The sequence below is a fragment of the Piliocolobus tephrosceles genome, chromosome 4 (assembly GCF_002776525.5).
Source record: "Piliocolobus tephrosceles isolate RC106 chromosome 4, ASM277652v3, whole genome shotgun sequence".
NCBI classification, from domain to species: Eukaryota; Metazoa; Chordata; class Mammalia; order Primates; family Cercopithecidae; genus Piliocolobus; species Piliocolobus tephrosceles.
The window spans coordinates 151,380,459-151,406,306 of NC_045437.1; the positions used below are offsets into that span (position 1 = coordinate 151,380,459).

The 25,848-nt window shown below is 49.3% G+C and overlaps 2 protein-coding genes across 4 annotated transcripts in view; both read right to left on the minus strand.

Moving 5' to 3' along the window:
• Nucleotides 1–1,069: 1,069 nt before the first annotated feature.
• REEP2 (receptor accessory protein 2) lies at nucleotides 1,070–9,076 on the minus strand. Of its 3 annotated transcripts, none has more exons than XM_023195392.2 (8): nucleotides 8,836–9,076; nucleotides 6,983–7,055; nucleotides 6,612–6,688; nucleotides 3,527–3,647; nucleotides 3,177–3,290; nucleotides 2,670–2,817; nucleotides 2,441–2,571; nucleotides 1,070–2,356 (listed from the first exon to the last, which is right to left on the minus strand). In XM_023195392.2, the coding sequence occupies exons 1-8, from the start codon at nucleotides 8,865–8,867 to the stop codon at nucleotides 2,288–2,290; spliced, it is 765 nt and encodes a 254-aa protein (XP_023051160.1). In that variant the 5' UTR covers nucleotides 8,868–9,076; the 3' UTR covers nucleotides 1,070–2,287. The 3 variants fall into 3 exon arrangements, with proteins under 3 accessions (XP_023051160.1, XP_023051167.1, XP_023051175.1); XM_023195399.2 differs by having other exon boundaries at nucleotides 2,670–2,811; nucleotides 8,836–9,066; XM_023195407.2 differs by having other exon boundaries at nucleotides 3,177–3,266; nucleotides 8,836–9,043.
• Nucleotides 9,077–11,032: 1,956 nt separating this feature from the next.
• KDM3B (lysine demethylase 3B) overlaps nucleotides 11,033–25,848 on the minus strand; it is an 85,593-nt gene continuing 70,777 nt past the window's right edge. Inside the window, exons 16-24 of the mRNA XM_023195414.1 lie at nucleotides 24,191–24,457; nucleotides 22,938–23,109; nucleotides 21,758–21,848; nucleotides 21,504–21,634; nucleotides 20,738–20,857; nucleotides 18,916–19,055; nucleotides 18,458–18,634; nucleotides 17,354–17,488; nucleotides 11,033–12,432 (exon numbers count right to left, since the gene is read on the minus strand). Coding sequence (XP_023051182.1) covers nucleotides 12,352–12,432; nucleotides 17,354–17,488; nucleotides 18,458–18,634; nucleotides 18,916–19,055; nucleotides 20,738–20,857; nucleotides 21,504–21,634; nucleotides 21,758–21,848; nucleotides 22,938–23,109; nucleotides 24,191–24,457 — 1,314 coding nt within the window. The 3' untranslated portion in view covers nucleotides 11,033–12,351. The remainder of the gene's footprint in view (nucleotides 12,433–17,353; nucleotides 17,489–18,457; nucleotides 18,635–18,915; nucleotides 19,056–20,737; nucleotides 20,858–21,503; nucleotides 21,635–21,757; nucleotides 21,849–22,937; nucleotides 23,110–24,190; nucleotides 24,458–25,848) is intronic.

Here is a 25,848-nt window from a genome sequence, read left to right on the forward strand (position 1 = left end):
ATTCGCTCAATGTGTCTGGCTCAACCCCCTTTGGCATTTTTGGCCTTTCTAGGCACAGTCCCCGAGGCCTGCCCCGCAGCTCATATCTTATCCTGTCCCCGCTGGGGGCCTCACTGGGATCTTTGTCCCCCAGAGCCTACACCTAGCACTTTTTGTTGGATACCAGAAGGTCCACTGAAGACTTGGGGTAAGATTCTGAGGGATAAGACAGTCCTTGGGGTTGGGGCCCCTAACCCTTCTTAGGCCTCTGGTTTTTATTTATTATTATTATTTTTAAAAATAGAAATGTGGTCTGGCACGATGTCTCACGCCTGTAATCCCAGCTACTCAGGAGGCTGAGGCATGAGAATCGCTTGAACCCGGGAGGCGGAGGTTGCAGCGAGTCAAGATCACACCACTGCACTCTAGCCTTGGCAATAGAGACTCAATTTCCAAAAAAAAAAAAAAAAAAAAAAAAATACAGATGTGATTTTCCCATGTTGCCCAGGCTGGTCTCAAAATCCTGGGTTCAAGGATCCTCCTACCTCGGCCTCCCAAAGTGCTGGGATTACAGGTGTGAGCCACCACACCCAGCTAAACCTCTGTTTTTTGTTTTGTTTGAGACAGAGTCTTGCTCTGTCACCAGGCTGGAGTGCAGTGGTGTAATCTCGGCTGACTGCAATCTCCGCCTCCCACATTCAAGCGATTCCCCTACCTCAGCCTCCCAAGTAGCTGGGACTACAGGTGCACACCACAATGCCTGGCTAATTTTTTTTAGTAGAGACGGGGTTTCACCATCTTGGCCAGGATGGTCTTGATCTCCTGACCTCGTGATCTGCCCGCCTTGGCCTCCCAAAGTGCTGGGATTACAGGCGTGAGCCACCGTGCCCGGCCCAGGCCTCTGGTTTTGAGTCCCAAAACCATTTTCCTAGACTGAGCCACCTCAAGCCCATCTCTTAGCTGGGGACCAGAGCTCCTGTGGATCACAGGCTGGCCTCCCGACTCCCCCAGCTGGACCCTGCTTCTCACTTGAGGTCCTTCCCACCTATCAGTTGGTGTGACAAGAACAAAGCACAGATGCCAAAATAAATGAGGTGCCAGAGTTTGGTTTATTGGCTCATCCAGTGCCAAAGGTCCACTGGGCACCCTCTTCCCAAGGAACCGGGAGCCCCACGGCTCCTGCATTTCTCTTTCTTCTTCATGTGTTCCTCCTGGCCCTGACTGAAGCTGTGGCAGAAGCTGGGGCAGGTGTGAGCAGAGTCTGGGTTCTGCCAGGGGTCTTAGGGCCCAGTCTGCTTGGTACAGGATGGGGACCCTGGACAATAGGGGATGGGCCCCAGGGGCAGAGGAGAGGGACCCACTCAGCAGGGGCCTGTACCAGAGCAGGGGTGGACCCTGAGGAGCACGGGAGTCCAGCCCAGGGCATGGTGGAAATGGGGGACCTGAAAGGGAGCAAGGTCAAAGGAGCAAGTGAGGGGCCTCCCAGATGCCCATTCTCTCACGGGCTGGGTCCTCTGAGGCTCAGGGTCTAGGAGGGAGGGTTGAGCAGGGAAATGGCCAGTTGACTGTGGGGCTGAGGGTGGGAGGAGGTGACTGCTGGAGGGACAGTCCTTGACCCAAACTCCCCCCAGCCCTAGACCCAGAAAGACACACGCAAACACACAGCCCTGGACCCCCCCTTTTTAATGTGGGAACATGTGGCACTCAGCCCCACCCAATGACCAGGAAAAGAGCCCCCAGCTGCAGCTCTGGCCTGGCCATCCTGGTTGCTGAAGCACACGCCAACCCCTGTCTTCCACCCACAGCTGCACCTGGAGGCCCCGCCCAGAGTCCCTAACATCCTCCCCGTGTGCTCCCTTTCCCCCACGTGTCTTCAGGCCCGTCCTTGGTCCATCTGGGCTAGGACTGCCCCCTCCCCGCTCCCAAACCAAGGCGAGCAGTGGAGACATGATAGGACCTCTGAGAAGCGGATGGCTATGGGCTTCAGCAAGGCACTGGGTGGGCGGGGCGAGGCAGGGCGGGGCTGCGGCGGAACAGCGGTGGAGGCCGAGGGATCCCCACCTCCTTAGGTGGCTCAGTCCTCAGCCTCTGGTCAACCCTCTACCCTCAACCCCCACAGCTGGGCCTCCCTCCTCTTTTCCAAGCCCCTTCCAGAAGAGTGGCCACTGGGCAGGCACCAGAAATAGCCATCTGAGGGGCCCAGGGGCCTGAGACACCTAGGCTACTGGCACAGTGTGGAGCAGGGGCTGGGTCCGAGGCCCTTCCTGAGGCTTCATCCTTGCTCTGCAGCCTGCGGGGGTGGAGGGTCTCAAGCTGAGTCGCCCCCGCCAGAAGTCTTCTTCTTGGGCCGGGTCTTCAGTGTCTTGGAAGCCAGTGGCTGTGGAAAGAAGGAGGAAGATGGGGCTCAGCTTGGAGCCACCACCCCCTGCCTGTTTCCCCAAGCTCTGGCCAGTGCCCTCACCTCAGCTTTGGGTGCTTTTTTGATGGGTTTGGCCCTCTTGGGAGCTTTGTCTCCCATGTCATCCTCAGAGGCCTCTGTCCGGGAATCTGCCGCGTTTGTGCTCGACCTTAGACTCAGGGCAGCGTCATCTCCTGGGTGCAAGGAGAAAAGGAGATGGGGGAATCTTTCCCATCTGGGATCCTTGGCCTTGCCCTTGGGGCCCCTCCCCAACCTCAGGCCCTGCCTGTACCTAAGTCCTCAATGGTGTCCAGGAGGCTGCCAGGGCCAGGTCGGAGGCGGCCGTCGGGCCCCTGCAGGGGCAGTGCATCCTCGTCCCGAATCAGGGTCAGGTCCTGCATGCTGAAGCTGCGGAGCTTCTCTGACAGCACCCCCTGGCCCTAGGGTCACCACCACGCACCGGGAGAGCCGGGGAAAGGGGCGGGGTGGAGATAGCGGTCACCAGCCTGGCAGCTGGCAGCTGCCCAGGCTCGGTGCCCTCCCCACACTGTCTTCACCCAGTCCCACACAGACAGAGCTGAGGGCTGGGGCAGGACCACACTTCGCCTCTGGACAGATGCAGAAATGGCTGGACGATGAAAGTGACTTGGCCAGATAGGGGTAGAGCCTGGACTGGAACCTCCAGCTGCATGAGCCCAGAGTCTCTACAGCCCTGAGCACAGGGTGGACGCAAGGGGCCTGGCCAGGGCCCTTTGTACAAGGCGGGGGCCCTGGGAATCCGAGCCTGCCCCCATCTCACCTTGGCAGCAGCTGTGACTGCGGCATTGGCGGCCAGGTTCAGGCCCCTCTTCCCCACCCTCATCATGGTCTCATAGCTCTTGTCTCGGGCCTGCGTGATGTACTCGTCGATCTCCTATGGCATTGGAGGGGAAGGGAGGAGAGGAGAGGTGGGCGCTGCTGTCGAGGCCCTGCCCTACTCTTGTTCACCCCTGGACAGAGGCCCCTGCCTGCTCCAGGAGGCCACGGCAGCCCTGTCAGGTCACTTCGGGCTCTGGGCCCCACAGGGAGGGCCAGTCTGCATGAGGCTGCAGGCTCTGGGCTGCCTTGGCTGGGGGCAGGCTGGGAGGGAAGCTGAGAGTGGGGACAAACCTTCTCCTTGTTGGACAGTGTTGGGTGCACGAACTTGCGGTAGAGCACGCTGGAGCCCTTGGTGTATGGGGACAGCAGCCATATCACAAAGGCGATCTTCAGTTCAAAGTAGAAGGGGAACCTGTTGGGACAGGGGCAAGCGCGGAGTACAGGGCAGGGAGCCGGGAGGTGCCCTGTGTCTAGCAGCACCAGCCCCGTGTGATAGCCCCTCACTCTGAGTGCACTGGGGTCCCCATGAGGCTCATGGGACTGCTCCTTTCTAATCCGAAAGCGATTGGGGGGCTCAGCTGAGGCTCCATACAGGAAGGTAAGCAGTGACTCTAGAAGGAATCCCCAGCAGCGACTCTCCTTGCCTCGTCCTCTCCCCAAGCCCCAGCCCTCTCACTCCTAGAGAAAACCCTCCTTCCTCTGCCCTACGGTCACCACCAAGGGAAACTCTTGACCTTGCTCTCGACTGTGCAGGCCCACGCCTGGGTCTTCACCCCTTCCTTTCCTGCCATCCCTATCATCGAGAGGCCTGGGGCTTCTCTAGCTTGCTGGGGAACCTCCTGCCTTGCCGTGACACGCCCCTCACTTTTCAGGATTGCCCTTCAGTCCCCATAGCGCCTTCTCCTCTGGTCACAAACTCCTTCAGGTCACCTATGTCCTCACAAAGCCCTCATCAAAACTCTCTCTTTTGCTGTGTCAAGACACATGTATAGGCCTGGCCCAGTGGCCTGTAATCTCCCAGCACTTTGGGAACCAAGGTGGGAGGATCATCTAAGCCCAGGAGTTCGAGACCAGCTTGACAACACAGCAAAACCCCATCTCTACAAAAAATAAAAAAGAAGCCAGGTGTGGTGGTATGTGCCTGTGGTCCCAGCTACTCAGGAGGTTGAGGTGGGAAGATCACTTGAGCCCAGGAGGTCAAGGCTGCAGTGAGCCGAAATCACACCACTGCACTCCAACCTGAATGACAGAGTGAGATTCTACCTCAGAAAAAGAAAAAAAGGCATCTATATTCACTACCGTCAATTTTCTTTTTTTTTTTTTTTTTACCTCACCACCCTTGCTCTACTCTCAATTTTTTTTTTTTTTTTGTGAGACATAGTCTTGTTTTTGTTGCCTAGGCTGGAGTGCAGTGGCGTGATCTTGGCTCACCACAGCCTCCGTCTCCTGGGTTCAAGCAATTCTCCTGTCTTAGCCTCCCGGGTAGCTGGGATTACAGGCATGCGCCACCATGCCCGGCTAATTTTGTATTTTTAGTAGAGACGGGGGTTTCACCATGTTGGTCAGGCTGGTCTCGAACTCCTGACCTCAGGTGATCTGCCCGCCTCGGCTTCCCAAAGTGCTATGATTAAGGCATGAGCCGCCGCACCTGGCCAATTTTTTTTTTTTTTTATTTTAATAGACGGGTCTTGCTATGTTGCCCAGGCTGATCTCAAACTCTTAGGCTCAAGCGATCCTCCTTCCTTGGTTTCCCAAAGTGCTAGGATTACAAGCAGAAGCCACCACGCCCAGCCTTTACCCTCAAATTTTTTTTTTTTTTTTTTTGAGACTGAGTCCTGTTCTGTCACCAGGCTGGAGTACAGTGGTGAGATCTCGGCTCACTGCAACCTCCGTCTCCTGGGTTCAAGTGATTCTCCTGTCTCAGCCTCCCAAGTAGCTGGGATTATAAGCACACGCCATAACACCTAGCTAATTTTTGTATTTTTAGTAGAGACGGGGTTTCACCATGTTGGCCCGGATGGTCTTGATCTCCTGACCTCGTGATCTGCCTGCCTCGGCCTCCCAAAGTGCTGAGATTACAGGCGTGAGCCACTGTTCCCAGCCTTTACCCTCAACTTTTAACCCATCTCTCCATCTCTTTCCTATCCTAAAACTATTTTTCTCAAATGCAAGGGCCTTATCTATACATGTAATGATCTCTTGTGCTCTCCCCCTTGGTAACATTCTCTTCTCTTGAGTTCCGATGAACTGTGTTATTAGTTCTCTCTTCCAAGAGGTATCTGATCATTCAGTAAACATTTTTGAGTTCCTGCTGTGAATACACAGATGATTAAGACACATTCCCTGTCCTCAAAGTGCTCATAGTAGTCTAGTAGTCTAGTACGACCTGGGAAATGCCTTGGAAATGCAAGTATCCAGTGTTTATAGGAGTGAATCATATGCCTATTTTACAAATAAAGAAACTGAGGCCTCGAGAGCTGTGACCTGCCTAAGGTCATAGGCAGCATGGGAGAAGCAGGTTTCCTGAATTCCACTGAGGTGCTCTGGTTGCCACCAGAAAGAAACGTGGGGGTTATGTTTGTTCTTACTCCTTTTTTTTTTTTTTTTTCTGAGACGGAGTCTCATTCTGTTGCCCAGGCTTGCAACGGCATGATCTTGGCTCACTGCAACCTCCACCTCCTGGGTTCAAGCAGTTCTCCTGCCTCAGCCTCCCTAACCCTAGTAGCTGGGATTACAGGGGCACCACGACACCCAGCTAATTTTTTTTGTATTTTTAGTGGAGACAGGGTTTTACCATGTTGGCCAGGCTGGTCTCAAACTCCTGACCTCAAATGATCCACCCACCTGGGCCTCCCAAAGTGCTGGGATTACAGGTGTGAGCTACCGCACCCAGCTCGTTTTTCTTTTTTAAGAGACAAGGTCTTGCTCTGTCACTCAGGCTGGAGTGCAGTGGCACGATCATAGCTCACAGCAGCCCCCAACTCCTGGGCTCAAGCGATCCTTCTGTCTCAGCTTCCTAAGTAGCTGGGTCTACAGGCACATGCCACCATACCTGGTTAATTAAAAAAAATTTTTAGTAGAGATGAGGTCTCACTGTGTTGCCCAGGTTTATCTCAAACTCCTGGCCTCAGGTGATCCACCAGCCTTGGTACCCCAAAGTGCTGAGATTACAAGCGTGAGCCCCCTTGCCTGGCACTACTATGTCTGTTCTTCTACAGGTCAAGTTAGGCGTGAGAGGGGAGATATCCAGGACCCCAAGAAATTATCAGGAGTGGGAGGAGCTTCACTCCCAGGCCCAATCTTTTGTTTGGCTGGCTGGGTAGAGACAGGCAGAGGCCCTGGGTCCTGAGATGCAGGAGGGGATGCTGGATCTCACCAGGAGAGCACTATATCCGTGAGCGTCTCGGCCGTGGTGAAGAAGGCAAAGACGATCCAGTACATCATCCATTTCACCTGAGGAACAGAGGAAAGCGCTCACTGGGGCATGGGGCTGAGGGGCAGGGACACCTAGGACCCCAACTCTGCCTGTTGAACATGCCTGGACTGGTTAGAACACCCAGGACCCCACTTCTGCCTGCCAGCCATGCTGGAGGCACTGTGCGGGACACCCAGGGCCCTCCGTTGCTGGTGGGTCTTGTTAGTGGCTGACAGCATTGGTGCAAAGTCACCCCCATCTGTAACAGGACCCAGTGTCCTCCCCTCTCTCTGCCATGTGGGTTGGGTGGGGGTGAAGGGTCATCCACTCACATATTCCTTCACGTTTTTTGTCTTCACGGCCTTGTAGGAAGAATAGGCTGGGTACAAGGTGCCAAAGATGAGCCTAGGGAGGCAGGCATGGTTACTGAGCCCCTCAGCCAAGGGCAGTGGCCTCTCCCTCCCAGCTCTGCATCAGACCCTGGGTAAATAATGGGAAGAGGGACAGAACTCCCTGCTGGACTGATGAACTCAGGTCAGGGGTTAAGGTCAAAGCAGCGTGGAACATGCCCAGCTAGCTAGGGTGATGCCCTTCCCGGCTCCACTGTTCAGTTTTTCTCCAGCCCCGGAGGCAGGGAAAGGCCCGGAGGCCAGAGGGTCCAATGTGGTCCCTTGCGCCATGATCCTTGGTTATGCACAAACATGTCATGGGGACTGGGAGTCAGGTCACTGCCACAGGGTATCTTCCTTCTTGACCTCATGCCCATTCACACCCATCTGCCCTTACCCTCTGCTTCCCTGTCTCAGAGCCAGGCTCTGCAAGGGAACCTGACACCACCTAACAGGGCACCCTTACCTGGCAGGCGGAGGTACCACTGTGGCCCTGGGGCCCTAGGGAACAAAGGGCACAGGGGCAGGAGGCCCTGAGACAGGCAAAGAGGCTTATTCCCCCATGTAAACACCACAGGGATGGGGCTCAGGGGAGGGCCCCCACTGGTGATCCAACTACAGAGTGCAGACAAGACACAGGCTGGGAAAGAAGAGGACCGATGCCCTTTGGGGCTTGCCCAGGCAAGAGAGAAGCAGTCACCCTGAAGGCCACATGGAGGCGTGAGATCCCTCCATTCCCCCTGTGGTGGGTGGGGGAAGAGAAGGAGTCTAGAGGAAACCAGGACAGAAGCACTTAGCCAGCCTGGCTGCACCAAATGGGAAGAAGGGAGCAGGGTGGGGCTGCCGGTGTCAGTCCACAACGGTGGAGGCCGAGGGGCAGTGTCCTCATTAGGGCAGGGGATAACTCCGAGGCCCACGAGGAGCTCCTGTCAGGCTCAGCCCCTTGACAATGTGTGGGTGCCTCCTGTTTCCGCATGAACAGGCGGGATACTTCCAAACTGCCTGGTGCAAATGGAGTGCGGGGCAGAATCCTCAAGGACAAAGGCTGGGGTCGTGGAGAATGGTGTGAGTTCCCTCCTGGGGCCCCAGGAGGTGCCAGAGACACGGCTCCACGGTGTGGCTGGCAGCCTGGAATGAAGGCCACCGAGCGTCCTCTCCCAGCGGCGTCCACAATCCCAGGCTGAGCACATACATACATACATCCCCTCTCCCAGTTACCTCTCACACTTTGTCCTCCGAGCATTTCTGCTTCCCAAACTTCCTCCCTAGGGGGCCTAAGGGCATGTGCTCTCGACCCCCGTCTCCTGACAGTGAGTGGAAGGGAGAGGCCAAGGGGCCTGGTGGTGGCTCTGAGCTGTGGAATGATGATGAGGGCCTGCCTTGCTCCACTCTCTTCCATCACCCTGTTCCCTCCCCCAGAGGGACAGGGCCCGGGTCTGAGGACCTCCTCCAGCCCAGACCTGCTAGGTGGGGGAGGGGACGCGCCTGCCTTCCCTTTTAAATCAAGCCGTGCTGCTCAGCCCCTAGGATGGGCGCAGGAGCAAGGACGGTAGAAATAAAAGAGGTTATTAATAAAGAATGTGGGTGAGGTCCCTGGGAAGCCAGGCCTGCCACGCTCCCCTAATATTCCCCCCTCCAGTCCTGGGTGCCACATCTCCATGTCTCTGGGGACCCCAAATAAGGACGCAGCGCCTTTAGGTGACTCTGCTGCACCAAGCTTCGGAGAAGTCCACCCGGGCTTTAACAACCCCGCCCTCCATCACAGCCCGCATCACCCCCCTCGCCGCCGCACTCACACCACCAGGCGAGAGATGATCCAGGACACCATGGCGGGGCCGGGCGCGGCGCGGGGCGGGGACCCGGCCCGGCCGAGGATGCAGCTGCCTGAGGCCAAGCGGCGGCGGCGGCGGCGGCAGCAGGAGCCGCAGTAGCAGCAGCAGCCGCTGCAGCAGCCGCCGCGGGGGCAGCGGAGCGCCCAGCGCCGCCGTTAAAGGGGAGGTCCCTGCCGCAGCGGCGGGCCGTGGGCGGCGGCGGCGGCTCTTAAAGGGGAGGCCGGGAGGCCGCGGCGGCGGCGCGCCCCCGGCACCTGCTGTGGCCGGGCATGCGCCTCCGACCCTCAGTGCCCTGCCTTCCTTGAATCGCTTGTTCATCTTTCTTGGGTTTCAAGCCCTAGGCTGTTGTCGTGGAGTTCTCCATGGTTACATCTTGAAATCGACCCCTGCCCACCTCCTGCCCTGCCCACATCAAGCGCTTACTGTGTGCCAGCCCCTGTGCTAAGAGCTTCACTGCGTTGCCAGCGAATTCTCTTGACCACCCTATAAGGCAGGAGCTATAAATGCCCTCATTTTGAAGATAAGGGAATGAGAAGCTTAAGGTTCAATAATCTGTTGAGAGTCACAAAGCCACCAAGTCATGCTGCTAAGATAACCCCAGGAAGCCTACTTTAAACAGATTACATCCCCTACTGCTGACTAGCAAACTCTCCTCCTCATCACAGGCCCTGGAGACATCCACCTGAGCTCCCGAGTCACAGGTACAGCCGCACCTGTTCACCCCACTCCTTCTCACCCCCGTTGAAAGAGGATCTCCCCTGGCCAGATCCGTTTTTTTTTTTTTTTTTTTTGAGACAGGGTCTCACTCTGTCGCTCACCCTGGAGTGCAGTGGCACAACCTCAGCACACCTCCTGGGTTTGAGTGATCCTCCCACCTCAGCCTCCCGAGTAGCTGGGACTACAGGTCCAAGCCACAACCGGTTTATTTGTTTGTTTGTTTTGTCAAGACACGGTTTTGCAATATTGCCCAGGCTGGTCTCAAACTCCTGAGCTCAAGCGATCCACCCGCCTCAGCCTCCCAAAGTGCTGGGATCACAGGTGTGAGTCACTGGGCTGCTGGTCTGCTTTTTCATGTTGTCAGCTCCTTAGCTTTGCAGGGGAACAGAGCTTTATGCTCTCAATGTGGTTACTGACAACAAAAAGGGTCAACCTTCTTTTCAAACAGAGGGGCTGGGAGAGGGGTCTGGGGCTCCAGTTCCACCCCCATCAGCAAGCACTAGTGGCAGTGAATGTCCTGATTCTAAAGACATTTATATCCAGAATGTAGGCTAGCCTGCCTCCTGACCTTCAGCAAAGCAACCAACTTCCCACCATCCACCAACCCCCCAGCCCTATTGCTCTCCTTTCCTGTCCCATTTTAAAGCTTCAGCATTCCTCTACCCTTTATGTTGAGGTGTAATCCTTCGGGTGACCACAGCATCAACCTGTGCCCATCCGGGCTGAAAGGACACATTCAGAACTGTGTATTTCAAAGAGTCATGGTCTTATTCAAGCTCAGTATCCTTGAACCACACAATGGTCTATTTCTAACCTGATAAATTATATTTCCAGGTTCAAACACTTTGGAAGATGTTTCCCAAAAGGTTCCAGAGAAGCAGCCTCTGATAACCCCTCTTGCTATTCTTTACAACTTCCTCTCCAGAAAGCCTCTTCTAATTGGAATGCAGTCTGTTCTCACCTCACAATGAAATACTTTAATTACTGCTTAATAAATCCCACGAGTCTCCCACCATCTCTAAGGTGGATCTATGGCCACACATCACATGTGGGCAGCCAGGCCGCCTGCTTAAGAATCCCACCACAGACTGTCCAACTTTGCTGAGACCACACACAATGGCCCTTCCCCCCAGACTCTGCCACAGGAAGGGAGGACCCCACCTTTCCCACTCCATTCACAGAGCATGAAGTATGGGGAAACATCTCTCTTCCTACCCTCTAACGCATGTGGCCCCTACCCCTTACCCCCAATTCTCCAAACCATACTAACCTCACCCTAGCAAGTTCCCTTCTCCCAACATGGCACAGCCTCAACAAGCAAAGAAAAATATCTGGGTGTAGCAGTCATGAAGACCTGAAAACGAATCCCCCACCCCCAATCCAACTCCCAATCTGATGCTGATTTTAGAAGGGTTGGTATGCAAATAATTTAGTCCACTCCAAACAGATTTGTTAGATTTTTAATAAGAACATGGAAATCCCAATCAGCCCTTCAACAAAATTAAAATACAGAAAGTGAAATTAAAAGTATTCTACATTAAATGACTTTTATTTTTAAAAAAAAGTAACTGTGAACATATAAACAGCCTGCAGGGCACTACAGTACAGCTGGAGAGAGATACATTTTCCAATGTACCTATGGGCCAATGAATTCCACCATTTTCAAATAAATCCTTAATCAGACTCCACTCAGTTGGAAGGTTTTGCTGAAAATATTTCTGGATAAAAAACAAAAAACCTCATGTTGGAAATCAACTGTCCTTCCCATTTGGAAACGTTAAGAGGAGTCCCCAGGGAACACTGGTAATAGGTGAGAATGGTTCCTGTAGTCACCAGTGTTGTACACACAGAGGAACACACCACAGCTCAGACGTGACACAGTTCCTTCTCACAGGACTGTTCCCTCAAGGTAAGACTAAGATGGGAGGGGGAGAAACTAAAAGAATCCTAAAAAAGCCAATTTTAAAAAATTCTGCTTTGGCTGATTTTGTGCTATAATGGGTAGCTGATTTCTAAAAATCATATTTCTTCAAAGAGTTTTATATCGAAAGGAAGACTAAATGTAATGTGCCTTTCCTCATAATCCAGGAAAACAACTGTGGTATTTCAAAAATTCTAAAAATATCTACTTTCATGAAATAGTAACTATTTCACTACAAACCTATTTTTCACTAAATACACACATTTCCTAATCCTGGAGCCTCCTGGGAAAAGCAGTGGGTTCTCCCTGGGTCTTGCCAGACTCCGGTGTTCACAGGAGAGCGTGGGGAATGGCTTCACCCCGTCTCCTGGGATGGGCTTTGTCAGAGGTCACGTGCAGAGATGCTATCAGACTTCCACCAGGCATGTTTAAGCAATCACCCCATACTTGTACCAGTTATGTGATTTCCCCTACCTCCAAACACATTTCCATTTAACTAGGCACAAGAGGAAAAGAAAAGAAAGGTGTGCCCATGAATCTCAAATCAGGAGAATGTGCAGGAAAGCCCCACCATGTTCAGGCAATTCGATTTCCAAAAGGCCACAGGATAGGATGTGGCACTCTTGGCTTGGAGTCTCAAACTGTGTGTGTGAACAGTACGACTTTCCTGTGTCAACATTCGGTGTTGAGGCAGCGTAGAATAGAGTGGCTGGAGAGTTTGGAATACTGACCACACTGGCTCCGGGTGAAGGGCCTCTGCTCCAGCAAAGAGCCCTGCCGTTCCCTGTAAGTGTTGTGAGTGAAAGACCTGCTTCGCAGGGGAGCTTGGAGTTTCTCCATGCCTAGGACCTTGCCAGTTTGGATTCATGAGCCTTGAGAGTGCCAACCGCATCTTTCACTGCATGGTAAATGATGTTCTTCACCTAGAAAGGGTAAACAGCAAAGTCAGTTCACGGCAGCCCCATGCAAATGTATGTTCTACCTTGACTGTAAGCCTACTGGTTTAGTGGGGAAACTCCCAACAAGGACTGTGCATTCCTGTATCAATCCCCACAGTCATTTACAAATCACATAGGGCATAAGGTCTGTACTCAAAAAAGAATACTGAAAGGCTATTTGATCACCATCATTTAAGTGCTTACTATGTCCTGGGCAGGCGCTGTTGCTGAGCTCTTTATGAGGACTTTCGCTTAATCCTTGCCAGAATCCTATGAGGTAGGTTCTATTATTATCACGACCAATTTACGAAGGAGAAACTGAGGAAACTAAGGCCACAGTGAACACCTGGCGAAATTTGCTTCCTTACATAGTTAAGAGGCTTCCTTAAGGTTCTACAGCTAATAAGGATGCATTAAAACAAGAGTGGAAAGGAGGATTATGGCCTATTTTTTCCCTTTGTGCTTACATGTTTTCTGATTTGGATATATTACCTGTGAAATTGGAACACACAATAAAAGTTATTGAAAAAAGTAAACAGGCATATTAAAGTGAAGATAATAAAGACAGTTTTCTTTTAAAGGGCTGACAAGAGAGTTGAGGTTATTTCTGCAGAAGAAAAGTGGGGAAATGCAAAGGGGAAGGGGACATGGGGGCTTCAACCATGTAGCTGCTGTATATGTATGTGTGCTGTACTTTCTTAAGCTGGCTCATGGGCATCCAAGTCCCTCTTATGCTATTCTCCATTAATTTTTTTGCATTGCTTCAACAAAGATTTATGAATACCTACTATGTGTCAGACATTGTGCTAAGGAAAAGCAGTGAGTAAAACAGTAAAATTCTTGCCTTCACAGAGCTTAAATAGCTTACATTCTAGTAGGGTTAAGTAACAGATTAAAATAATAATAATAATAATAATATATATATATATATACACACACACTAGAGAAGAAATAAAGCAGTGAAAGTGGGACTGGGAGTAGCAGGAGTTGTTATTCTAAACAGGGTAGTCAGGAGAGGTCTTTTTTTTTTTTTTTTTTGAGATGGAATCTCACACTGTTGCCCAGGCTGGAGCGCAGTGGCACCATCTCAGCTCACTGCAACCTCTGCCTCCTGGGTTCAAGTGATTCTCCTGTCTCAGCCTCCTGAGTAGCTGGGACTACAGGCACCCGCCACCATGCCTGGCTAATTTTTGTGTTTTTAGTAGAGATGGGGGGTTTCACCACATTGGCCAGGCTGGTCTTGAACTCCTGACCTTGTGATCTGCCCGCCTCGGCCTCCCAAAGTGTTGGGATTACAGGCATGAGCCACTGCGCCTAGCCTGTTTTTTGTTTTTAAATAAAGAGACAGAGTCTGTTGCCCAGGCTGGAGTGTAGTGGGGCGATCACAGGTCACGATAGCTTCAAAACTCCTGGGCTCAAGTGATCCTCCCACTTCAGTCTCCTGAGTGGCTGTGACTGCAGACACACACCCAACATCCCGAGCTCAAGGAAAGGTGTTATGGGTAAGGTGACATGTTACCTTTATATTCTCATTCTATCTAAACACCAATGTTGGACGGGCACGGTGACTCACACCTATAATCTCAGCATTTTGGGAAGCTGAGGCAAGTGGATCACCTGAGGTTGGGAGTTCAAGACCAGCCTGGCCAACATGGCAAAACCCCGTTTCTACTAAAAATACAAAAATTAGCTTGGTGTGGTGACGTGTGCCTGTAATCCCCAGATACTCAGGAGGCTGAGGCAGGAGAATCACTTGAACTCGGGAGGCAGAGGTTGCAGTGAGGCAAGATCACGCCACTGCACTGCAGCCTGGGCAACAGAGCTGGACTCTATCTTGATAAACAAACAAACAAAAACCAATGTTGATTATACTTTGTATTAAAACTTTATGGTTAGCTGGGTGCAGTGGCTCACTCCTATAATTCCAGCGCTTTGGGAGGCAGAGGCGGGCAGATCACCTGAAGTCAGGAGTTCAAGACCAGCCTAGCCAAAATGGTGAAACCGCATCTCTACCAAAAAATACAAAACTTATCTGGGTGTGGTGGCGCATGCCTGTAATCCCAGCTACATGGGAGGCTGAGGCAGGAGAATCACTTGAACCCAGGAGATGAAGTGTACTAAAATGCACTTGAACCATTGCATTTTAGCTTTGGCGACAGAGTAAGACCCTGTCTCAAAAAAAAAAAAAAAAAAAAAAAAAAAAAAAACCGCTAGCTGGGGTGGCTCACATCTGTAATCCCAGCACTGTGGGAGGTCAAGGCAGGTGGATCATGAGGTCAGGAGTTCAAGACCAGCCTGGACAAGATGTTGAAACCCCGTCTCTATTAAAAAACTACAAAAATGAGCCGGGCACAGTGGCAGGTGCCTGTAATCCCAGCTACCTGAGAGGCTGAGGCAGGAGAACTGCTTGAACCCAGACGGCGGAGGTTGCAGTGAGCCGATATCATGCCGCTGCACTCCAGCGTGGGTGACAGATGAGACTCTGTAAAAAAAAAAAAAAAAAAGAAAAAAAAAAGAAAGAAGTTGGGCGTGGTGGCTCACGCCTATAATTCCAGCACTTTGGGAGGCCGAGATGGGCGGATCACGAGGTCAGGAGATCGAGACCATCTGGGTAACAAGGTGAAACCCCGTTTCTACTAAAACTACAAAAAATTAGCCCGGCGTGGTGGCGGGCATCTATAGTCTCAGCTACATGGGAGGCTGAGGCAGGAGAATGGCGTGAACCCAGAAGGTGGAGCTTGCAGTGAGCCGAGATCGTGCCACTGCACTGCAGCCTGGGCAACAAGGCAAGACTCTGTCTCAAGAAAGGAAAGGAAAGGAAAGGAAAGGGAAAAGGGAAAAGGAAAAGGAATAGGAATAGGAAAAGGAAAAGAAAGGAAAGGAAAGGAAAGAAAAAAGAAAAGAAAAGAAAAGAAAAGAAAAGAAAAGAAAAAAGAAAAGAAAAGAAAGGAAAGGAAAGGAAAAACACATCAGACTCAGAGTTGAAGGTAATTGAATCTACCAGCAATTAAGAAAAACCTCTTCTGGCCGGGTGCGGTGGCTCACGCCTGTAATCCCAGTACTTTGGGAGGCCAAGGCAGGCAGATCACAAGGTCAGGAGATGGAGACCATCCTGGCTAACATGGTGAAACCCCATCTCTACTAAAAATACAAAAAAATAGCCAGGTGTGGTGGCAGACGCCTGTAGTCCCAGCTACTTGGGAGGCTGAGGCAGGACAATGGCGTGAACCTGGGAGGTGAAGGTTGCAGTGAGCCGAGATCATGCCACTGCACTCCAGCCTGGGCAACAGAGCAAGACTGTCTCAAAAAAAAAAAAAAAAAAAAAGAGAAAGAAAAACCTCTTCAATCTGATCTATCAACAACCAAAGAAAATACACTTGAGCCACAGGCATGCCACAGTGAAAGCCTAGAGAATTCTGCTTCCTTATTCTGTCTTTTTTGTTTTTTTGGTTTTTTTTGAGACGGTGTCTCGCTCTGTCACCCAGGCTGGAGTGCAGAGGTGCGATCTCAGCTCACTGCAACCTCTGCCTCCCAGGTTCTAGCGATTCTCCTGTCTCAGCCTCCCGAGTAGCTGGGACTACAGGCACGTGCCACCACGCCCGGCTAATTTTTTGTGTTTTTAGTAGAGATGGGGTATCAACATATTAGCCGGGATGGTCTCGATCTCCTGACCTCGTGATCCACCCACCTTGGCCTCCCAAAGTGCTGGTATTACAGGCATGAGCCACTGTGCCCGGCTCTCTTTGTTCTTTTTATGCAATTAAACTACCTAAGTGTATTAATGATGAAATTCTGCCTTAAAATTCCAATCCATTTCAAGAGCAGAGGAAACCTAATCTGATTGTTCAGCTCTGCTCTACAAGGGGATACAGTTCTTAGGGACATGAACTGTAATCCCTAGCAGAGCTCTAAGAAATTGAGTTTGCGGCCGGGCGCGGTGGCTCAAGCCTATAATCCCAGCACTTTGGGAGGCCGAGACGGGCGGATCACGAGGTCAGGAGATTGAGACCATCTTGGCTAACACGGTGAAACCCCGTCTCTACTAAAAATACAAAAAAAAATTAGCCGGGCGAGGTGGCCGGCGCCTGTGGTCCCAGCTACTCGGGAGGCTGAGGCAGGAGAATGGCGTGAACCTGGGAGGCGGAGGTTGCAGTGAGCTGAGATCCAGCCACTGCACTCCAGCCTGGGCGACAGAGCAAGACTCCGTCTCAAAAAAAAAAAAAAAAAAAGAAATTGAGTCTGCATAGAAATCTGCTATGAGAAGCAGCTTTGGCGCAGTATTTATTCTCAAAAACATGCTTAGAACACACTGCCATAGTGCTTTTCCCACCTTTTGGGGAGGTCTGTCTAGTTAGTTACTAACACTAGTAATACTATAACTCTGAAGGGGAGAGAAATGAGGACTGTCACAACAGAAATGATTAGGTTAAGCAGTGGCTCACACCTCCATTCCCAGTATTTTGTGAGGCTGAGGTGAGAGGATATCTTGAGCCCAGTAGTTTAAGACCAGCCTGCGCAACATAGACCCCATTCTATTAAAAAGAAGAAAAACTTTTTTTTTTTGTTTTGCTGTCACCCAGGTTGGAGTGCAGTGGCATGATTTCGGCTCACTGCAACCTCCGCCTCCCAGTTCAAACAATTCTCCTGCCTCAGTTTCCTGAGTAGCTGGGACTACAGGCATGCCCCATCATGCCCAGCTAATTTTTGTAAAAAAGAAGAAAAACTTTAAAAAACAATTAAATGCATCCTAAAATGACTCCATATCCACAAACTTCTTCCCTGCATCACTTCTCCTCCACAATTAGACCTTTGGATAATACCCTCAGAAAGGAGAATGTGCTTTCTGTGTAATGTATATGAGTATGCAATGAGAAGACAGAGTGGGGTAGGAGGAGGAGTTATTTACCTGCAGTTTATCCTCATGATTTGTATGAGTGTTAGAGAGATGCCTGAATTCCTGAGTCAGGCGGAAACAGTGCTTTACATGTTCTGGAGATACAAAGTCTTCTGCTACTTTTATGCAACTGTATAGATTGTGAACCTGCGAGGGGCAAAGTGCAGAGGGTAAATATCAGACATTAGAGATTTAATAATATATGGAAAACGTCCATGATATAGTTAAAAAAACCTTAAGAAATATGTATAATATTTCTATTTTTATAACAACACAGAAAAGCTGTAAGTGCAAATGTATAAATAAAAACAATGGCCAGGTGCAGTGGCTCATGCCTGTAATCCCAGCACTTTGGGAGGCCGAGGCAGGTTGATTGCTTGAGCTCAGGAGTTCAAGACCAGCCTAGACAACATGGTGAAACCCAGCCTCTACCACAGAAAAAAAGGGGGGGGGGGAATACATAAAAATATTAGTATTTGCACAGAAAATGCTCTGGAAAAATATACACCAACTGTTAACAGTAGGCTACCTCTGAGGAAAGCAACTAGATTGGGAAGGTAGGATAAGGGGATTGATAAGAGCATGCTACAAGTAGCTGAGCTAGGACTTGTCAGTTTTTCTTACTTCGCATTGTTTTAAATTTTTTTTTTTTTTGAGACTGAGGCTCGCTCTTGTTGCCCAGGCTGGAGTGCAATGGCGCGATCTTGGCTCACTGCAACCTCCACCTCCCGGGTTCAAGCGATTCTCCCACCTCAGCCTCCTGAGTAGCTGGATTATAGGCATGTGCCACCACGCCTGGCTAATTTTGTATTTTTAGTATAGATGGGAGTTCACCATGTTGGTCGGGCTGGTCTTGAACTCCCGACCTCAGGTGATCTGCCTGCCTCAGCCTCCAAAGTGCTGGGATTACGGGCGTGAGCCACTGTGCCCAGCCCTGTTTGAAAATTTTTAAATGAACCTTTACGTTACAAGGAAGAAAATAAAAGCATAAAATAAGTTGCAGCATAAGAGAAATCAGTCTGATCTAGCTACTTAAATCTCTTGGTAGATTAGCAAGAAAGACAGAAATAAGAAGCCCATGGAACTGTCCAGCCCAACCCCCAAGCAGGAACCCACCTGGTGTGGGGCTCCAGCAGGTATGAAAACAGCATCACCTAGGAACTGCACGATAGCCCAGCCTTGCACACCATACTCCTCATAAAGTCGCTTACGGAGGGTCTGGTCCAGGTACCAACTTTGGTCATGAATTGGGTCATGATCAGGGGGGTTCTCTTGGCCCTGTTCTTCTCCAACCTGAAGCCACAATCAAATCCAAAGATGGGAAAATTAAACATTATTGACAGTGTAAATCCAACTTGCTGTAGCAATGTCCTAAGATGGGGTGGGGATGGCAAAACTATTCTAGTCAACATCCTCTAGGTGTGGATTCAAGCCTTTGGGCTTTGCCACCAGAGATACCATGGCCAACAGGTCTTTAATGCCAAGGGACTCTACACGAGAAACCCTAGATAGGGTGTCTCAGCATCCAGACCCTTGATATGTGAGCTGGAAGCACAGCCCACCCAGGGGCATACCTTTCGGAGCAGCTCCCGGATCTTCTCTGCATCCTTGGCTGCGTATATGTGCCATAAAGCACCTGGCTTCTCTTTTCCATCATGAATCCTCTGCTTTGTCACCTCATCAGCATCTCCCTCGTCAATTGTCTTGAGTACCTCTGAAAAGGGCAAAATGACACTTTCAATGTAGTCAGCCATTTCAGTACCACTGAGTGAAACGAAACATCCAATTCAAACAAACTGAGTTTTTACTCTTCTCCATCTCTGGAATAATGTAAGGCAGAATCAAAGAATCAAAATTCATACCGGTCTAAGTTCCCTACACACAGAATAACATTAAACCTTCCTTACTTACTAGAGATTCAGCATTTCTGGAGGTATAATTTCTCCTTAACACATACTTTTTGCTTAAACTGTGTAGCCATATCTTATGTTTAACTTGCAGGTTATTTTCCGCTACAAGTATATGGAGTCTATATATGTTCTCAAGACCCCTTCAAACACAAGGATTCTGAATTTAAGTCCACAAAGCATAAAGCATCACTGGCAAGTGAAGAGGGTTGGCTTCTAATGCTTGTCTATTATAATGACCTAAAAAACACCATCATGAATGTTACAGGTGTGCAGAATCCAAGGCAAATGTAGGCTGGGCATGGTGGCTCATGTCTATAATGTCTCAAAATGCTGGGCCAGCATTTTGAGAAGCTGAGGCGGGCGGATCACCTGAGGTTGGGAGTTCGAGCCCAGCCCGGCCAACACGGTGAAACTAAAAATACAAAAATTAGCCAAGTGTGGTGGCACATGCCTGTAATCCCAGCTACTTGGGAGGCTGAGGCCTGAGAATTGCTTGAACCCAGGAGGTGGAGGTTGCAGAAAAAAGAAAAGAAAAGAAAAAAAAAGCAAATGTAAAGCCAGGCACAGTGGCCTTGCCTGTAGGCCCAGTTACTTGGGAGGCTGAGGTGGGAGGAATGCTGGAGCCCAGGAGTTTGAAGCCAGTCTGAGCAACATAGTGAGACTCTATTTCAAAAAAAGACAAAAAAACAAAAAAACAAAACAAATTATCCCTGAACCTTGAGATATTGAGTTACTTATTTTCTTTTAAAAAAGTATTCCTTTTTCCAAAATTTCCATAATGAACAGGTATTAATTTTAACACTAAGATGGCAGGAAGTATAAATACAGCAAAATATCACTTTTATGCTTCATTTTTATGAAGGTCCTGGCTTTATCATCTGTCACTCCACAGCTGACCTTCATTTCTCTTTGTGAGGCTACAAAGTAGAAAAGGGTAGCATTTCTAGAAAGAGACTCTAGTCAAAGATACGCAAAGTGGTATTCTTCTCTACTAGAACTTCCCCCTTTACCTAGCAACATCCACTGGGCCACTTCCCTTTAGGCCTGGAAGAAACAAGAAAAAGCCACTAGGGGAATAAGAAAAGAAAAAAGAAGCTGGGTGCAGCGGCTGATGCCTGTAATCCCAGCACTTTAGGCGGCAGATAACCTGAGGTCAGGAGTTTGAGACCAGCCTGGCCAACATGGCGAAACTCATCTATACTAAAAATACAAAAATTAGCCGGGCGTGGTGGCAGGCGCCTGTAATCCCAGGAGGCTGATGCAGGAGAATTGCTTGAACTCGGGAGGCAGCGGAGGTTGCAGTGAGCCAAGATTGTGCCACTGCACTCTAGCCTGGGGGACAGAGCGAGGCGAGACTCTGCCTCCAAAAAAAAAAAAAAGAAAGAAAGAAAAAGGAAAAGCCACTGGCCCTAAGGATGAAAACACCCAACTGTATTCCCAAGACAAAGCCTCACCATCCTGAAGCAGCAGATTCTAGAAAGCATACCTTCATCATGAGCACCCTCCCCGATGGGAATCCCAACATACACCATCACATTAACAGCATCAGACACATCTAAATGAAGATTTGTTGTACCAACTCTTCTATCTTCTGCTGTTATCAACCCTGAAGGAGAAAGAAAAATATGCAAGGTGAAGGGCCAATATTCGGAAGAATCCACATCAACGCTACATCTGAAAATATGCTCAAGGGTGTTCTTAAATGAGTAAAATTAGGAGAGTGAAGTCTATTTGTTTATGAAGAAATCACTTTCATTTTTTTTATACTGTTTTAAGACTGATTTCTCATTGACGCTGGCCACAGAACAAATCTACCTCCAAAAAACGATCTCTCCATGAAAAACAAAACAGATACGGGCATTAGGTGTATTCAGATAAAGCTGAGCTTTCACTGTGATTTAGGTCATCACTGGCCTTCACAAAGCACTGGCTGGGTAGCATAGCACCCAGACCTCTTCATTATTATTTTGTCAAGTCTCTTAGACTCGAGAATATGGCTCCTTAGGTACAGTTTTTGACATGAAACTTCCTCACTACTGGAGACATGTAAGCTTATGGTTTGGGCACACATGGATGTTACGAAAACCAGTATGACAAAAGCAAACATATTCAAGACTATCTTGGATACTATTCACTTCTCTAGTACTTGCCTGCAATCATCTCTATACCTGACATTGACCACAGATCTCCCTCTATAGTTGAAATAAGAACGACAGTCCCCCAAAAGAGCAATTTTAACCTCTCCCTCATACCATAGGCGTTGTACATCTTGGGGCCCAGATCAGGCCTTACAAAGTAGCTAGGTAGCCTAGAGGCCAGATTGAGCCTGCCATCTCGTTTGGTATATTCTGGCAGAGGAAGGTTCTCCATCAGATCTTCAAACCTATAAAAGCGTAGGAAAGATGACTTAGCTTGATATAGGGGAAGAAAGCCAACAGACAAAGTTCACTTTTCTGTGACTACTCTGTGATGGCTTCTGAAGATGACACCACCGCAGGTCACTAACCTGGTTGGCATCATGTCTCGAAAATCTTCCCCAGGAGGCCAGTCCTTGAGTTTGAGCACCATTGGCTGCCCATCTTCTGACCGTAGTCGTTCTGGAAGACAGAGAGTACTCCCACAAACATCTGCTGGTTTGGCTGGTGTCCGATTTTCAACAGTGACTAAGTTTTAGGAGACTAATCTCTTTTTTTTTTTGAGCCAGAGTCTTGCTCTGTCACCCGGGCTGGAGTGTAGTGGCATGATCTTGGCTCACTGCAACCTCTGCCTCCCGGTTTCAAGCGATTCTCCCTGCCTCAGCCTCCTGAGTAGCTGGGATTACAGGCGACCACCACCACGCCCAGCTAATTTTTGTATTTTTAGTAGAGATGGGGTTTTGCCATGTTGGCCAGGCTGGTCTCGAACTCCTGACCTCAGATGATCCGCCTGCCTTGGCTTCCCAAAGTGCTGGGATTACAGGCATAAGGCACTGTGCCCGGTCTAGGAGACTAACCTTTTATTTCAGACTTGTAAACCCCCATAATGGACTAGGTGGGCTTTGTTTTCCTCACTCACTACTTCAGTGTGTGTCTTATTTTTCCATCTTACAGGGATTCTATCCCCTTTCCTCAGAGTAAAGTGCTCTGCACAGCCCATGCAATCACATGATTAAGTCCAGGCATGCTCTGAGAGTCATGCAATTGCCATGTAAGCTACAGAGTTGGCACCAGGGCAGAATGTTCCTCCACCAAGTGGGTATAATTTAGATTTATTTATTTATTTATTTTTGAGACAGAGTCTCACTCTGTCTCACCCAGGGTGGAGTGCAGTGGTGCCACCTTGGCTCATTGCAACCTCTGCCTCCTGGGTTCAAGTGATTCTCCCGCCTCAGCTTCCTGAGTAGCTGGGATTATAGGCACACACCATGCCGGGCTAATTTTTGTATTTTTAGTAGAGACGGGGTTTCACTAAGTTGGCCAGGCTGGTCTTGAACTCCTGACCCCAAGTGATCCACGCCTCAGCCTCCGAAAGGACTGAAATTACAGGAGTGAGTGACTGCGCCTGGCTGATTTTAATTTTTAATTAATTTATTTTTTCAAGTCCCTATTATGCCCCAGAATATAATTTATTATTCAAGGGCAGAGCTGGGCATATAGATGCTTATTTTCCAGTCTGCTATTACTGAACTAGATATGAAAGCTACTTACTGCATATGATCTCGAAACCATCCCAGAAATCCCGAACTTTCACATCGGAAATTATAGCACAGTTCCTGCAGTTCACCAAGTCTACATCCTGGTCTCCAAATTCCTGGCTAAAGGCTTCTGGCTTCCAGAGCTCAGACTTGAGCTTTTTATGTACCCCCGAAACCAGCACTGGCTGTGGAAACAAAAATACCCCAATCAGAGCAATCGAGGAAAAACTTCTGGCTTTAGGGCTGAGACAGAATAGGAGGGTTTCCTGAGGAGGGCCTCCTCTTCTCCAAGAAGCTCTACTGTTCTTTCCCAGTTGTATAATCCATGGATTTCCACATGTCAACTAAAGTGAAAGGAAATGCTTCTACTCCATTGTTAAGCTTGATTCTCACCCTGGGGAAATCACTTTTGTTGCCCTAATACCTACCACTGTTTTGAGGTGAGAGGATAAAAAGCTAACAAGTGCAACTTTGTGAACACTTCCTCATACTGAAAATGACGATGCCATGAGCTCCCCTTCCTCAAGCACCTGCTCAAGTTTTTAAAGTAGGGAGTGTTATCACACTATCAAAAAACTTGTGTGGCCTTAAAACATTTACCTAGAAAAGTACTACCTACCTCCAACCCCTCCTCTGCCCCATCTTAAAATCATACTTCTCTAAAAGTGTCATCAATGCAGATCACCACCTAACAGACATTTCGACTGCCTTTTTAAGAACACAGAACTATATAGCTTAGAAACAAGAGGATGCAAAGTGGGTTTTTAGTAATCTCCTTGCTTTTATTTATTTATTATTTATTTTTGAGGTGGAATCTTGCTCTGTCGCCCAGGCTAGAATGTAGTGGCATGATCTTGGCTCACCACACCCTCTGCCTCCCAGGTAAAGTGATTCTCCTGCCTCACCCTCCCAAGCAGCTGGGATTACAGGCGCCCAACACCATGCCCGGCTAATTCTTTTTTGTATTTTTAGTAGAGACAGGATTTCACCATGTTGGCCAAGCTGGTCTTGAACTCCTGACCTCAGATGATGTGCCTGCCTTGGCCTCCCAAGGAATCATACTAGACACCTCTCTTATAGGCGTGAGCCACTGTGCCTGACCATCTCCTTGCTTTTAAAAACTCAAAACAACTCGAAGTTGCAAGGCTATTACAATAACCTAACTATGTCTAAATCTCCCTGGCAAAAAGAGAGACCTGGAATTGTCCAGGTGGCTGTGGTAGGCAGGCAGATAGTTGGCCCTTGGAACGACTTATTCTTGCTTACCTGACCTTGCTTCCAACACTCCCGGAAGATCTTCCAGTTGTTTTTGTTGCTGGGGTCATGGAGACACAGAAGCCTCCCATCACAAAGCCAGGAGTGAGAAGTATGGGGATCTAGCACATTTAACCCCATCACCATCTCCTTCACTTCCTTCTGGGTATCAGTCAAGTTGCAGGCCCGCTTTGAAGCATCTGAGGTTTTCTTATTTTCTACCACTGAGGCAATGATGTGGTCAAGAAAGTTGGGTAGGCTGGCCTTGCTCTTCACTCCCTATCAGACACAAATCCATCAGGTAATGGCATTCAAAAAACTGTCTCACAATTGTATTCACAAAGGAGTTCTGACCTATCTGATTAAATTCTACAAAAGTTATTAAAATGTCTTTTATAACTGGAAGGGGATAATAAGTCAACATCTTAAATTCTTTTATCCTTCATATTTTACCTTAACATTTAGGAAAGAAAAGTATAACAGATCCCTTCTGCCTCGAGAGATCTGAGACCTAAGAAATACCTATGGCATCAGCCATTCAGTATACAAAGCACATATGCATGTAGACTACAGGGATCATCAAATGCTGTAACTGAGTGGAATAAGGTCATTTAGTTTGAGGGTTCTAAATTTTTCCCAACCAGCATGCCCAAGGGATACAATACTTCAATTAAGTAACTGAAGTGACTTATCAAGGCAGTGGTTTTCTACCAGGGAGTGCCTCAATGAAGGGTGTAGCAGAGCGTCCAAGAGCAACTGTACATTCTGAAAGCAGTCTCCTACTCTCCATTTTTCCCTCACTAGTATCCCACAGAGAATCACTCACCTGTTTCAGTTGATGGGAAAGCTCAGGCCCAGAGATGAAAGTGACATACCTAAGGTCACAGAACTGAAGGTGGGGAAGCTTTTATAAACTGGATAATCCTATGCTTCCGGTATTACTAATCCCTATCTCTATAAAGTATGTATAATCATGTAACATCATGGGAGAATCAGAAAAAGAACTGGTGGTATGATGAGCAAGTATACATGAAACATTACCCAAAGTAACTGTTTTGTTTGCTTTTAAAAAGTTACTTATCCAGGCCAGGCTTGGTGGCTCACGCCTGTTAATCCCAGCACTTTGGGAGGCCGAGGCGGGTGGATTACCTGAGGTCAGGAGTTCGAGACCAGCCTGGCCAACATGATGAAACCCTGTCTCTACTAAAAATACAAAAATTAGCCCGGTGTGGTGGCACATGCCTGTAGTCCTAGCTACTCGCTTGGGAGGCTAAGGCAGGAGAATCGCTTGAACCCGGGAGGCAGAGGTTGCAGTGAGCTGAGATCATGCCACAGCACTCCAGCTTGGGCAACAGAGTGAGACTGTGTCTCAAAAAACAAAAAAAATACAGGCCAGGCGCGGTGGCTCAAGCCTGTAATCCCAGCACTTTGGGAGGCCGACACGGGTGGATCACGAGGTCAGGAGATCGAGACCATCCTGGCTAACACGGTGAAACCCCATCTCTACTAAAAATACAAAAAACTAGCCGGGCGAGGTGGCGGGAGCCTGTAGTCCCAGCTACTCCGGAGGCTGAGGCAGGAGAATGGCGTAAACCCGGGAGGCGGAGCTTGCAGTGAGCTGAGATCCGGTCACTGCACTCCAGCCCGGGCGACAGAGCAAGACTCCGTCT

Coding starts and splice junctions, on each gene's coding strand:
- REEP2 (XM_023195392.2), bottom strand. CDS start 8,867: ATGGTGTCCTGGATCATCTCTCGCCTGGTGGT. Junction 2,818..3,176: donor CAGTCACAGCTGCTGCCAAG/GTGAGATGGGGG, acceptor TGGTGACCCTAG/GGCCAGGGGGTGCTGTCAGA. Junction 2,357..2,440: donor AAAAAGCACCCAAAGCTGAG/GTGAGGGCACTG, acceptor TTCTTTCCACAG/CCACTGGCTTCCAAGACACT.